Source organism: Podarcis muralis, chromosome 5, assembly GCF_964188315.1.
Source record: "Podarcis muralis chromosome 5, rPodMur119.hap1.1, whole genome shotgun sequence".
NCBI lineage: Eukaryota > Metazoa > Chordata > Lepidosauria > Squamata > Lacertidae > Podarcis > Podarcis muralis.
Window position 1 is genome coordinate 63,455,027 of NC_135659.1, and position 15,273 is coordinate 63,470,299.

General features: G+C 42.3%; 1 protein-coding gene across 3 annotated transcripts in view; it reads right to left on the reverse strand.

Moving 5' to 3' along the window:
• Positions 1–15,273, reverse strand: part of PLXNA2 (plexin A2) — a 398,388-nt gene that overhangs the window by 156,878 nt on the left and 226,237 nt on the right. For 2 of the 3 annotated variants that reach the window (XM_028734447.2, XM_028734448.2), the window contains exons 5-7: positions 11,948–12,048; positions 1,666–1,789; positions 189–342 (exon numbers count right to left, since the gene is read on the reverse strand). In XM_028734447.2, coding sequence (XP_028590280.2) covers positions 189–342; positions 1,666–1,789; positions 11,948–12,048 — 379 coding nt within the window. The remainder of the gene's footprint in view (positions 1–188; positions 343–1,665; positions 1,790–11,947; positions 12,049–15,273) is intronic. The other variant, XR_013392973.1, reaches the window with a different exon arrangement.

Here is a 15,273-nt window from a genome sequence, read left to right on the forward strand (position 1 = left end):
TTGCCTGCTCTTGGGAAAAATAACTTTATCCACATATCACTGCAGGGGAAGGCAGAAGTGCAGGCCTAAATCTAAATCTAGTCAAGCCCGCCAGCCGTCCAGATCCTGTCCTTTTGTGCCACAAATTCCTGCAGTGTGTATGATGGGTTGCCTGCCTATATTGTACCTCAAATCATAAGCCAGCTCACCTTGGTCCACAGGTATGGCAGGAACATCTTTTGATGCTGGTGAAATGCATACAATTTGGTTGCCCAAAACTTGGCCTTCAACTTCAGTGAGGTTTCCAAATACGCAAGTGATACCAGTCGACAGGTCAGGTGCGTCTCTCACCAGCAAGCTGAGCTACAACAAAACAAAACAAAACCAAAAAGCAGAAAGGGAAAGAGATCACCACCTGTCATTGCATAAGAGAGAAGGGAAAGGGAAAGTGGGGCATTTATTCTCTTTCTTTCTCAAAGAGATGAGAAGCAAAGATGCAGGCTGCTCTTCAACTGTTTCCAAAATCACTAGTTAGCATCTAGTTGCTCCACAGACCTGAAGAGTCATAATACCAGCAGGTAGAGGTGGAATTGACTATTTTCTCACAGCCTAACAGTTCAAATCTTTTAATAAAATCGCAAGCACCTCAGGTTTCAATCAGGGGAACTTTTGTGCACTTGCCATTTGAAAATATAATGAGGTTATATTTGCCATTCAAAATGAGTGACTGATCAGCCAATTATATCTGCTTAGGGCCTATTCCCATTAACCGCTCAGGTCCCAGTGTACAACAAGCACATTTTTGTTGGCCAACCACTGGTGACACGCAGCAAGGTTATAGAACAGATGCCAATGCTACACACAGAACTCAGCAAGGATTGGTTCTTTATCCACCAGTGGGAACACTCCAGAAGCCAAACTCACAGTGGCCTGTAAAAAGACAATTATCACTGAGTTGCATGCGGCTGCTTCAGAGCTATAGCACCAGCAGCTGAACGTGAACAGAGAATGATTCGAACTGCAGCTTCCACCCTCTGAGAGGGTTATGGAGTAGCCTTTATAACTCTGTAACTGGCAATACTAAGCATGATTTTAAAATCAATGTCATAGTTGATGTAGGGTTTCTTTTTCTTTTTTGCCATACAGAGTAAGTAACCTTACAGCGTCCATCTTCTCACAATTCTAAGTTGAAAAGATATTAGAGCTTTGCACTGTGCCCACTTTGCACTGCTTTGAGGGTGGGGATTACAAAAGGACTTCTTCTTTTTGGCTACTATGCAGCCTTTGCCAACGTGTGGTGGCTGGGGGTTGATGGGAGTTCTAATCTAAAACATCTGGTGGGGGTGGACTAGGTTGGCGAAGGCTGCTCTCGTAGGAAGTATTAAGCAAAATCATTCTTGTGCCATTTTCTTTGATGACACATCATGCTGCATATAATGATACTGTATTTGGAGAGTAGTAGTAGTAGTAGTAGTAGTAGTAGTAGTAGTTGTTGTTGTTGTTGTTGTTGTATGTATGTATGTATTTTTGAGGTTTTATATTCTAAACCACCCTGTGAACTTCAGGTGAAGAACAGTATGGAAATTTAATAGTTAATTAATAAATAATACTCTAGCAGTACTTCAGAGAATAAACAAAGGAAATGCTCTTTAAACAAGCAAGCAACCACCCACCATGGCTACCTACCGGAAGGCTGTGCTCAGAAACCGGGATGCTGCTAGGTTGCACAATGATGCTCATGCATTGCTTGATGCTGGCTGCAAATCGATATGGTTCATCTGCCCTCTCACACTTGTCCCTCCGGGAACACCTGATATGAAAAGTACAGGGGAAGCAGATAAGCAAGACTCTCAAAATTTGGCCATATGGCCTTGTATTTGGCCAGTTCCAGCCATTCCCATCCACACAGCAATAAGATATTGAAAAACGTTTTGCATACACTGGCCATACACCTACATTTCTGATAGAAATTTACATAATTTGAATGTCTGTGTGTAGGAGGCCTAGTCCTAGTGAAATGCCTTTCTACTGTGGGAGGAAAATAGTTTTTTGTTTTTTAGTTTAATGCACCACCTCCGTATTAATTAACGGACTTCATCACTGGTTCTGAAAGCCCACGTAACGTTCACTTTCTCCAATTCACTCACGATTTAAACCCATCGGTCGCATCCTGCGTCCGTCTTTCCAATAGCTAGAAAAGGCATTATCAGTCAAAGCACAGATGCCTCAGCTATGGGGAATCCAAGTCTGGAATATCAGGGAGTGAAAATCAGCTGAAACCAGAATAATCTGTTGAACAAAGAGCAGGGTTGGCCAGTAAAGGGGCTTGTGGCCTATCTGGTCAATAAAGCAATTTTATTTGGCTCCCATTGACCCTAACAGATTTTAATCAAGCTTGTGCTTATAACCAAAATTGTTTTCAAAATGAGAGATAAGAGATATGCAACAGTTCGTGTTATAGCTGCATTTGCCTTTTATATATAATGTCCTAGGCATGCCTGAATGCTTGTGCTTCATAATCATGAAGCTTTTACTGCTACAGGGTGGTGATTTTACTATAGAGTCTGATCATTAGTAGACTGGCCTGTGTGTGTCGCTGGACCAGTCTATGAAAAAAAGAGCCACCTGAATATAGAAAATGCCCAGCCCTGTTTTAGCAAAAGCCCATATTCTAATTTATTTGGGCTTTGTTGCCTGGGGCTGAGAGTGGGCTAAAGAACACTTGCTAATTTTTCCCTAATTTTTCATACACAATTAAAAAACACTGTCTTGCCCATGAATATCAATGTCATGATAAATGTCTGAAAGAGGCTCAGGTGATGGTGAGCAAAGGGCAGTACTAGCCAACACTGTGCCCTCCAGATGCTGTTGAACTACAACTCCCATCAGCACCAGATAGGCCTTAGCACCTTCAGCTGAAAGCAGATATTATTATTTTTTAGATAAAGTTCCCATTTTAAAATTCTTCAGAAAGTCAGTTAACAGATGATAGTCCAGTCATGTTTCCATAGCAGTAAATAAATAACCGCAGGGAGGAGCACGGAGAGAAGAAACACCATGTTGCATCTGCAGCAGCACAACTGAACACCTTCATCTGCCTCAGCTGCAACAAAACATGTCTCTCCTTCATCAATTTCTACAGCCACACCAAGAGCTGCAACTGTCCAACAGCTTGACCTCACCCCCAAAGGCGAACTCCTCCACTGTCTCCTGAGACAGACAGATGCCAGCAATGGAAACCTCTGAAGATACAATCTTTAAACAAAACAAGAACCAATCAAACAAAAAGATTCTCTTGGTTAAAGTCTAAAACTGAAGGAGACATGGATTTTGTATGCTAAGCAGTTGGAAACGGAGCCTCAGTTATGGAGAGTGAATAGCCAACACTCTGTGTCTGCTTGTGGCCCTTTTCTCTTTTTTTCTAAACATTAGAAAATGCAGCCACTCAGACTTAAAGAACCGAATGCTAGAGGAAGGCAAGAGCAGCGTGACACCTATGCTTTAGTTAAAAACAAAACCTGTGGCTAATTAATCTCCTTCCCAGAGAGGTGAAGGGGCTTGAAGCTTGAATTCCTCTCCCTCACACTGGAGACACTAGAGTTAAGGCCTGTTATCATGCCTGAGTCTCCCAGGCTCTCTCCTCCCCCCAACGCTCCTCTTTGAACAGAAGCCATTACGTGTCACAAGCTGAGTTATGAGCACTGCAGCTGGCATGTGTTGGACACCTGGCTCATCACCAAAGCCATTTCATCTGAGAAGGCCCCCAGAGCGGGCTGAAACTCTTGAGCTCCTATCAAAATGAAGAAAAATGGAGAGAAAAGGCTAATCGTCCCTCCATCTTTCCATTTTCTTCATCACGAGAGGCTAAGAGGTCATTGAGCACACTAAGGAACAGCTTTGAGAAAGTGAGAAGAAGGAGTGCTGCTAAAGAAGCACCACGGATGCTGTAGTTCTGCCTGCAGTGCTATTCAGGGTAAATAACAAGGCACATGATGAGGATGGGGCAGGAGGCCCAGAACAAAAGGTGGCATTCATGGTTCATGGCCTTGTCTGGAAGAGGAAAGTAAAACAAATTTATCTGGAGGGGAATGGGGTCTGTTTTCATGCTCATTGCCCAGTTTCTTTTGAAGGAATAGAGGAAGAAAAAAGAATTTTTCTAGGAAATTGGGGTTTAAGGTAACCATGCACTTTTCTTTTCTTTTGCTTGGCTTATTTGAATTATCTGGTACGTTTCAATCCCCACAGGTGAATGTGGCACAGTGAACCTTGATGGTGCCTGTTCTCAGCTGTTGCAAGACACTTCTACATTTTCAGAGCTACAGACGGCTCTGCTACTAGTTTTCAAGGAAGACGAACAAGATGATCTTCAGACACACACCCCTTGAAACAATATGATTTTTATTTTTTTAAACACACACATACACACACATTCTGCCTGAGAGTTGCCAGTTTGCCCCTTCTGCTAGGGAGACAGTTTTCATACAACAGTTTTTTAAGAAGGTAGATGTGCGTCTGTCTTCTAGCCATTTTGATTAAATATTTTGCATTGTGTGTTAGACAAACACATGGGAACTAGTACTACATATGAATTTCACCAGGTACAATGTTTTAGTATAAAATCAGTATGGCAGGGGTAGCCAGTATAGTGCCATCCAGATGTGACCAATGGCAACTATAGTCCCAAACATCTGGAAAGCACCACATTAGCCCCTGTGGACATATGGCATAATTATGAATAAATGCTGAAAGACTCTGGAGCCCCACACCAGAACTTTATGCCCTTCTATAGACTCCTTCTTCAAATTACTGTTAGAAGCATTTTGTTACTGTAACCCAGGAGTAGCCAATGTGGTGCTCTCCATATGTTACTGAACTTATGCTCACACCATTCATAACTATTGGTCATGCTGGCTGGGGATGATGGAAGTTGTAGTCCAACCCCTGGAGGCCTCCATGTTGGCTATCGTTGTAAGCAGAGCAAGAAGATTTAGTTTTTCTCTTTCTATTGAGACCAGATGTAATGAAAAGCAAGCACATAGCAAAAAAACCAGTTTCAACGCACATTGCAAAAGAACCAGTTTCAATGTTTTCCTTTTGTGATGGCTGGATTCAAGCTAGCGTAAAATGTCTACATAAGCAGACATGTTGACTGCTTAACAAAGAGTCTTAAGCTTTCTGTGACAAACTTCCTCCAGATGAGGTGACAAGAACAGCTCACAAAACCAGGAATCTTCACTGAAAAACCATTTACTTCTCAATAGCCCTTCCCGCTGCAGTGGGGTGGGGGAGTACTAACCATTTTCCCTTTGCAAACAGCCACAGTGATACCTGGCAATTGATACCGCTATTTTCTCCCTGCACCCTTCTCCTTTACTTGAATATAATGGACCAAAATATGAATGCTGACAAAGAAAAGAATTATTGTGTTTTAAGTGAATCGGCAAGATTGCTCTAAAGTGAGCTCTTGACTGGAGCCTTTATCTCATTGACTTGCTGGAATGGCTCTTTTTTATCATACTATTTATGGCAACAGACCTAACAGAGATAAATAGGTCTGGAGACAATAACATAGTAGCAAACAGCAGCATATGGAGGAGCCCTGCAGGTTATAGATCCTACTGGACCAAGGAGACTCTTTAGCAGTCTCCTTGTGGGCTCTACCTGCCACCAGAACAACAGGGTGGCTAATGAAGAAGGAGGAAGAGGAGGAGGAGGAATAAGATCTTCCGTTCTTTTCAGTTTAACATGGAGACACTGTCATTTAGTAGGCACACCAGCTGCTGGATACTTTGCACACAAGACAACAGTCTTTCCTTCCATTTTAACATCGATTTTTTTATATAAAAATGAGATTTTATGGAGAAGCCAAGGCTTTCTGAAGTATGGCATGAAGAGATGCTGCTGAATACTGCTCAAAGCAAAATCCAAGGCAGAAAGGTTGAGATGAGGTAAACAGTGTTTCTCACAGGGCTCGGAACATCTTTGTTGCCACCAACTTTCACCCTTGATTTGATGCTGGTGGATCTTGCCATGGTGAAATGTTAGGGGAAGATAAAATCAAGATCATCATTCATCTCTAACTGAAAGCACCCAGAGTAGTTTTCCTGACAGAGGTTTTGTGCATTAAAAAGCTGTGCGACAGGTGGGGACTCAACAAAGTAGTTTTCAGCATCACTGCAATGTCCATAAAAGGAAGAAAAGTAGCAATCTTGAATAGGACTTGCACACAGGTTCTATAAAATATTTGGGAACCGATCTTCTTTAAGGTGGACTCTCATTCGTCAGCTGAATTGTCACTTATCAGAGATGCTGTAGGAGTAGCTGTGCATTTTCTGCATCTGCAGAAGTTGAACTAGATTATCTTCAAGGGACCTTCCAATTCTATGATTCTATGAACCATCTACTTTGTAGCAGAACTCCTGTGCCACACTATCTTCTGGTTCCTGCTTCAGAACCGACTCCATACTCTGCCCTCTTATTTTAGTTAAGCTGTTTTTAGGCCCCTTTCCTCACTCAACTTCCTGGCTTTAGCACCCCTCGTTTCTCACAGCAGCAAGCAGGCCCCTGGGGACAGTGTGAAGGTTGTTCCATATTCCAACATGCTCTCTTTTCACCAGTTTCCCACTATCATCACCCACCACCAACTTGTCTATAAGTGTGTGGAATAACGAGTTCTTCTCCAAATCCTAAAAATGAGCTATTTTGCATTTGTACAAAAATGGAAATGAACATTGTGCATGTGTCCAAAGCTTGGAAGAAGCAAAGTGCACTCATGCATGCACTGCTGAATCAGATGTGAACTTTGAGAGCCCCAGCTGAAGAGGAGGTGGCCCGTAATTCACATATTGGGAATACTGAGTGACCTATAAATCTGCCTGACTTCGTCATCCAAGGGATCATGGCAAGGAGCCTCAAGCATTTAAAAGTTGGCCATAAAGTGATATCACCATCCCAAATGTCCATATTCTTATCTGCCTTTATTAGCCGCCTAAAAAATGCAATGTGAACAACACTGCGTTGACCTCCAACCTCTTCTGTGCAGATCATTGAGGCAACTGACCCATCTGACAGAGGGAACATAACAATTAGAAGCAAGAGCTGACAACTAAAATACAAACACTCATGTGCTAAAAGCCTCCAAGCAAATAGGAGAGCAGCTCTGGGAACAGTAAGATTAACACAGTTATTCATAAGGTTCAGACTAGGGCTTAAAAAATAATCAGTGCTCAAAGAAGACATTTTTGAGGCAGGAAAATTCTAAGGAGAGGCTGATAAAATATGATTAGACTGAACAGAGCCACTGTAGCATGTTCTGTATAAACTTGCAACTCCATGCTGCATTTGGCTGCCTTGGGACCAGTAGATTTTTATTCTGATCTGTAAACCTACAAAGTCTCACATCTTGCCTTGCATTTCAATTGTTACCTAAGAAGGGATTTTGGGGTTATATTAAGAATAGCTGCATGTCAGAACTGGGAATAAGGGTCCCAGAGGCTGAAATGTTCCTTTGCCCCTGACTGGCTCTGTGGTGTTAGTAAGTCATCACAATTATTGCAATGGTGCTTCATCAATTCTTGTCCCAGCTGTGTTCTGTTTCTGGTGATAGATGCCTGCAAAAACTTATTGCATCATAAAAACTTATTGCAACCAAATCAAAATGAATGCCCAGGAAACAACTAACATTCTATAACCTCCAGACTAACTTTGTGCAAATAAATCAGGATGAATGTTCAATAAACAGGTCATCTGGAAGCAACCTTAGACGTATCAGTGACTAAAGGATCCTGATCCTTCCTTGAGACTCCTGTTTGCTTCAAGTACAACACAGCTGGCTGAGAAACACTGTTCCAATGGTGACAACTAAGGATCACCTCTGACAAAGCTGATTGATGTAAAGTCTATTGAGAAAGTAGGAGCAAGCGGGATGTTATCCAGTGGTTGCTTTCAAAACAAGTAAGACCTGAGTCTGTCTAAAAACTCTGCCCTTTAATGGGAGAAGCTGTGGCCACTCTGCATTTACTCAGAGGGAGATTCTTTCAGAAGATTACTTCACACAACTTAGGGATGAATGCTAGCTTTAAAAACAGGTTTTCTTGCTCAGTAGTGGGGCTCTGCCTGACTCAAATTAAGTACAGTGGTACCTCGGGTTACAAACGCTTCAGGTTACAAACACTTCGGGTTACAAACTCTGCTAACCCGGAAGTAGTACCTCAGGTTAAGAACTTTGCCCCAGGATGGGAACGGAAATCACACACCAGTGGCGTGGCAGCAGTGGGAGGCCCCATTAACAAAAGCGTGCCTCAGGTTAAGAACGGTTTCGGGTTAAGAATGGACCTCTGGAATGAATTAAGTTTGTAACTCGAGGTACCACCATACTGTACTTTCTCTGGAGATGAGTATTCTTGCTTGCAGTTTCTGTTCTGTCTTCATGAATCACAAGTGGTTTTGTATCTGTGTAGGTGTGAACTTGACAGCAGCTGCAGATGTCATGCCAAAGTGGGAAAAGCAGATATGCCACTGACTCTCACACTTGCTTTTCATGCTTCAAGTGAGGGGCAGGGGACATTTCCTTGTGGCAAATGTGCAGGTTTCAGATATAGGGGCATTGCAGTGAAGGTGTGCTCGTTTCCCTTTGAATGTTACACCAGATGCATGAAAAATAGATGTATGAATCAGTCTTGCATATCCCCTTCTCTTCTTTGGCCAAATGTTGGAACCTACTTTCCATACATTGCTGACTGTCTGCCCATTAATCCTCAAGAAGGCACTGTCAGACAGCTCTCTGAGATCTCTTTCAGAACAGGCACTGGTCTATTTTCCGTTGCTGGCCTCCCTCATCTCCCAAATGACTCCTGACCTCTCTATTGTGGACACATTGGGGGTGGGGAAAGAAATATAGGCAATATTATGCTAGAAAAGACCTTATGCCATGGCTTGAACAGCTTAATCAAAAGAGACTGCAATTAGCTAGGTATTCCCTGTTTGTCTGAACAACACAAAGCAGTGAACCAGCCACACTTTCTGGTCAAAGAACAAGAATCCATCTGGAGGAGCAAAGGGTCTAAGGTTCAACTCCCAGCAAAACATGTTTTGCAGTGATTAGAAGGATTTTGCAGGAGTTACTGGTTCAACATCTGTGGTCTGTGCAAGGTATAATGCAGGAGGTCAGGCTAACTAATCTATTAATCTTTCGTTCTGGTCTTGGAACATAAGAGTCTGAACCACACAGTCTCAAACCTTTTCATACTGAGCCTCTGCAGGTCAAGAAAAAAAGAACAGCTGACAGCACAATCCTATGCATGCCTACTCAGAAGTAAGTCTTGCTGCCTTCATAAAGTTTACTTCCTGGCAAATGTGTTTAGGATTATAGGCTGAACCTCTGCAAATGTAGCAAAGCTAGTCACTAAGCTTACCCTGGCCTATGTAGTGGTAGGATGGACCTATGACATGTTTTAAGAGAGGTAGCCAACATGGTGCCTTTCAGATACTGTTGGACTTCAGCTTCTCACCAGCCCAAGCCAGAATGGTCAATGGTAAGGGATAATGGGAATTGCAGTCCAACACCTTATGGAAGTCACCACCCTGGCTAACATTGTTTTAAGGTACCCACTCACTACACAAAACTCTGGAGAAGAAAGGGCTTACACAAAGAGGTAGTTCCCAGTAGATTGCACCAGTAGAGAAGAAAGGAGGGAGGACAGAAAAGAAGAGAGTTTGGATTTGATATCCCGCTTTATCACTACCCGAAGGAGTCTCAAAGCGGCTAACATTCTCCTTTCCCTTCCTCCTCCATAACAAACACTCTGTGAGGTGAGTGGGGCTGAGAGACTTCAAAGAAGTGTGACTGGCCCAAGGTCACCCAGCAGCTGCATGTGGAGGAGTGGAGACGCGAACCCGGTTCCCCAGATTACGAGACTACCGCTCTTAACCACTACACCACACTGGCTCTCAATCAATATGCACCCAGAGCTGATCAGAATGCACAAAACATTGCTCTAAAATGGCTTAAGCCCTAACAGCAGCCCCTGCCACTGCCCTAACAACAACCCTAGTGAGTTTAGCCTCAAACTTGAGAATCAGGCCAATAGGAATGTTGCAGGGTTAGATGTGGGGAATTTGCAGAAATAATATATTCATGTTATGTACAACGTTGAAGGTGTATGGCAATTAACATGTAATGTGAATTAATTGAAAATAATTTAAAAAATATTAATGGGAGGGGGAAAGGAATGTTGCAGAATGTGATCCCAAGATGCTTCAGTTTAAAACAATGTAGGTTACTTCCTTCAGACAGCCTTCTGAGCACCTATGTACTTATATATAGTGCTTTCACTTGCCAAATCTAGGCTCTTAATCAACTTTTACACCTTTAAAAGTTGTAGAGAGGGAGGGAGAGAGGGAGGGAGAACCACCCTTTCTGTCCACAGCTTCCCCTGTTCCGGTAGAACTGTGATGTAGAAAGTCTTTGTTGAGAGGCTGCATGAAACTGGATGCTTAGTATTTTGGAAAACCCAGTGCTTATTTTTATGCCCAAACAGAACCTGCACTTTATGGAAAACCCATCTGCATTTGCTTTACTTTGACTTCAAAATGGCATGAGGAGCAGGTTAAAGACAAAACTGTTTGTTGTCGTTTTTTAATGTTGCAACGAGCCTTGGAAGTTAAATGCCTTCTGACAAAGTGGCATAGAAATTAGCCTGCTATATGCAGGTCTCTGATCCAATCAGGATATTTCATCAGAGCCTTCCTCTGCTCTCTCCCTGTCACTCTCTCAACACCTGCTGCATGGGCATTTTGCCAGCTGCTATTGTGTGGGTACCCTTTGCCTCCACCCCAACTGCTAAACATTTAATGGGAGTGCTGGCAACAGGCCCAAGGGTTTTTTTGGACTCCTTTCTGTAAGTGAACTCCAGGCCTCTCCCTCCTTCAGACTTTGGGCACCCCTTCCGCTTGAGGCAGCATTGCCATTGTGGGAGAGAGAAAGATGCCAAACACCTCAATAATTCAGAGGCACAGCTTCCTAAGCTTTCCCCAGGATGTTGCCTAGAAAACCTTTATCCTTTGTCCCAGCAGACACCGACAAGCTCAGTGGAGAATAGCTAGGCTAGGAAGCCTGGACAATTTCATTACTTTGCAGGGTTTAAGCCAGAGACTGAAGTGTACAGCCTTTCTGAAATTTCTAAGTGGTATTTAAACAGTGATTCTGTTAGGTTACAATGTAAGGGAAGTGATTGATGCCAGGAAAGGCTGTTGGCAGGTGTGCGGTAGCTTGTTTTGTAGAAAAGAAATAGAAGCAAGGAGAAAACAAAGTACAGGAGAGACATTGCAATAAGATTGAACTGACAATCTTGGCCTAAAATAAGCAGGTTTTAGAGGAGATTGTGGCTGTTTCTGGAGTTTGATATAAGAAAATGTCTAATGAATGCATCACATTAATGGTAAAAAACACATGTCTATGTAACTTGGAAGCTGAAAATGATTACTATTATTATTTGAAAGCATCATAAGTTTCATATCATTTATTTTCTATCTCATTTATTTGGCCAGATTTTACAGCCACATCACAATACCGATGTAAATGAAAATGGGATTATTGTGCTGATGTGACTGCCTGTGAAAATGCAAATGATTCTGCTCATAGTGTTTCTGAAAACAGTGCAAGATTTAGGGATCACTCAGATGCCTAAAATATGTGTGTATACAAGATTTAGTGTCCTGAAGGAACATTCCATGTTGCCTTACTCTTTTGCATTAATTTCTCTCTTACAAAATGCAGTATTCTTTAAAAGCTGAAAGATTTTTATCATATGAATTAAGAAAGAAAGAAAACAACAACCCCTAACTAGTATAGTGACTGGTGGCTTTTAGAACTGCATTAATTAAGTAATAATGGCATCACATATGGAAGGAATTAAGAGGTATTTGAGTTGATCTTAAGATAATAATCACCAGTTAATGCTGAACTTACGTATGGTGCAGAGCACACCAACCACAGTGAGGGTCTCCTGAACTCAGACATTCTCCACAGGTTGTGTACTGTTCACATGATTCAACGGGAACCTGAGACACCTAGAAAGAAAGGGAATAAAGCAAACATTCACTCGTCTTGTTTGCACAATAAATCAAGAAAACAAGCTATGCACTGCTGAACTTTCTGCAGTGAGTGAGCACATAAATTTTAAAATTAAAACACGTTCTTACAAATGTAAGTAAATAGATTGCTGCTTCCCACCACTGCTTTCATTCTAACGTGGGCCCAATATGTGATGGATGCATCTCTGTGGGTGATGATTAGCTGCAGCCCTTAAGAAAGCAAGTGTGTCTGCTCCTGGGGGAAAAAGGGGGGGGGGAGTGGCACCCTGAGCCAAGGGCGCAAGGGACCCTTAGCTACACCTCTGTTTAAGATACTAGTATCCTTGGGCCAATATGCCTATTGATAGCAAAGGACTTCTGAACTGATACACAGGCCCTGGCTGAATGAAGTCCTCAGAGCACCACTAGTCAACTGATTTTGATTTCTTCTCAAAATATTGCAGATTGCAACAGTTTAGAATAGACACTTCAGAGCTGGCTCACAACATTTTTCTGCATGAGATGGAACAGTAAATGCCATCCCTTACAAGTCAAAGTGCATAGTATCCAAGACTGGCCAAATTATTTTTTTTCACAGGAGATAGTAAAAATACAATAATAAGTTAAATAACTAACAATTTGCTACCCTTTCATGACACCCAAAATCAGTTGCTTGAGGCAGCCACTTCAGTCTGCCAAATGGCAAGGCCACCTCTGTTTCACCATTTCCAAGCTTATTTTACCCACTGATGTCATTCAATAGGGGCTTAGAGTTTCCTCAGAGTCCTTAAGCAGAGCTTTCTATCTGAACAATTTATCTGACTGAAGCAAGGCAGGGAAAAGTCAAAAGAATAAAATGGAAACACTCAATCTTGACAAGCAGAGGAAAGCAATAGGATTCAAAATATTGATTATTAATAGTGTATCAATTTATTCAATATCTTTTCCATGTACAATGTACAGACAGGCTGACAGAAAGTGATTTGCCAAAGACCAAGTAACGAATTCGTGTCTAAGGAGAATTCCTGGTTTCCTTAGCCCACATCAGATTTCCCCCTCAAAGGATCCCATTAACTCCTAGACATTCATATCCGTGGCAGACTGTGGGGTCTCAAATTTCAGTGGCGCCCTGTGTAACACCAAAATTTGGTGCTCCTCCGCCTCTCAAGCTCAATTCCGAATAATAGTTGTGGTGTTCCCTGCAGCACCCCTGAGGCTCTGTGCCCAGTGCAACCAAACTCATTGCACTCCCTTAAATCTGTCTCTGTTCCTATACAGCCATTCCCATGGAAGAAGTGTAACAAGGTGTTGAGTGGTGCTGAATTTTCATCTTCCTAACTGAAGAAGAATCAAAAGCCAGGGGAAATAATTCATTAGTGGGGAGGACACATTAGGCAGCAGTATAGTTCCGTAGAGTGGCAAAGATGTCTATTCAGATGACAAAGGGACCACACAGAGATCTGTGTTACTTTATATGTTTACAAGCAGCGTCCTTGATCACAAATCTGTAGAGGTGAAGGGATTCTCAGCTGGGTTCAAACTGGGAGAATGTTGGAGGCAGAATGCTGCATTGGAGCATATTCCAGAGATTTCCACTGACATTTCAGGCAGCACATGAAGCACCAGAAGAGCCATGCATATCACTCTATGAAGCCTAGCAACAGGGTAGCCCATGCAGCAAGAACTGCTACATCCTTTGTGTTTGAAAATGTAATTATGATAGAAGGGTAAATTCAAAGGAAGAGGTGGCAGAACAGGATGGAAAGCTGGCAACCAAGTCTGGCCAGTCAGTGCCACAAGCTGGAATAAATCAAATACCCATTTTATAGATGAGGGCTGCTGCATTTGTGTCTTTATGGGGCCTGTAAACATTTCTCTGAACAAAATAACAATCATCATGATTACTCCTTTCAACTGCATCGGCACATGGATAGCTGTACATCAACCAACAACCTCCTCGCTGCCTGCTGGTACTTTGTGTAACTGCGGAGAAGCCTAGCAGGGCCAGAGAGCAGGGTACAGCCTGTGCTGACAGATGGCCCAGCAGTCCAAGCTGAACACATCAAGGATCGATTCCTGGCTTGAGCAAGGGAAACCTGTCTGCTAATGCCTCAAGCAACACTTCTCCTGGCACAGCTCCGGATCAAAAAGCTGTTCCCACAAATGTCGAACCACATGAATTACAGCAGACATGGGTGTGACCAGGGGATGGCTGTGTATTCCTCATGGATCTGAGAAAATGCACTCTGCGTTGCCTTGTTTTCAGGCAATACTTCCTCCAGGGAAGGGTCATAGCAAGATGTGGATTAAAAGAGCCATGTACTCATTGATAATGTAGTGTTGGGAAAGATGCTGGAAGAGGAAGATTAAAGGATCAAGGGATTCAGCAACTCCCTTACAAGGGAAGATTGCAATGTCTGTAGGTGAATTGGGGGGGGGGGCATGATAAAAGTTTGTAAAATATTACAAGGTGTGAAGAAAGGGATCTTTAAATGTTCTCTTCCTCTCTCATAATACTGGAACCCTGGCCATCCAATGATGCTGAATGGTGGAAGAGTCAAGACAGACAAAAGTAGATACCTCTTCACATAGTTAAAACTATAGAATTTGCTTGCCCAATATATGGCAATGGCTGCCAACCTGGATGATTTTAAAAGGGTACTGAACAAACTCATGGAAGATAAGTTATCAATGGCTACTAGTCATCATACATATATCCTACATCCAGCAACATGCTTCTGAACATATTACTGGGGAAGCACATAGAAGATAATGATGATTTGAATTTATATACCACCCTTTAACCAAAGATCAAAATGCCTTTTTCCTTCATGTCCTGACTTAACCGGATCTTTTTCTGTTCATCTATCAACTGATTTGCAGTTCATAGGCTAGTTAATTCAATTGGGGACTCAGATATTATGTATATATGTGGAAGACACATTTCTCCTTGAATGGTATGTTTGTTGAACTACTTGAACTTGATATAGGGAAAATGAAGTTCTGCAAAGGAAGATGAATAAGTTACAGGTACTTTTTGTGTATTTCTGGCACTATATACACAATGCTAATAATAAAGAGAAAGAAACAGGCAAGGAGCTAGGAAGAATGTAAAAGAAAATGAGCTTCTGGGGTTTTGATTGGAAGTGAAGAGAAAATTAAAGTTTTATGCCCCTCCCACTCTCAAAAAGCTTTGTGCTCCAGTAGGTTTGAGGAGTTTTG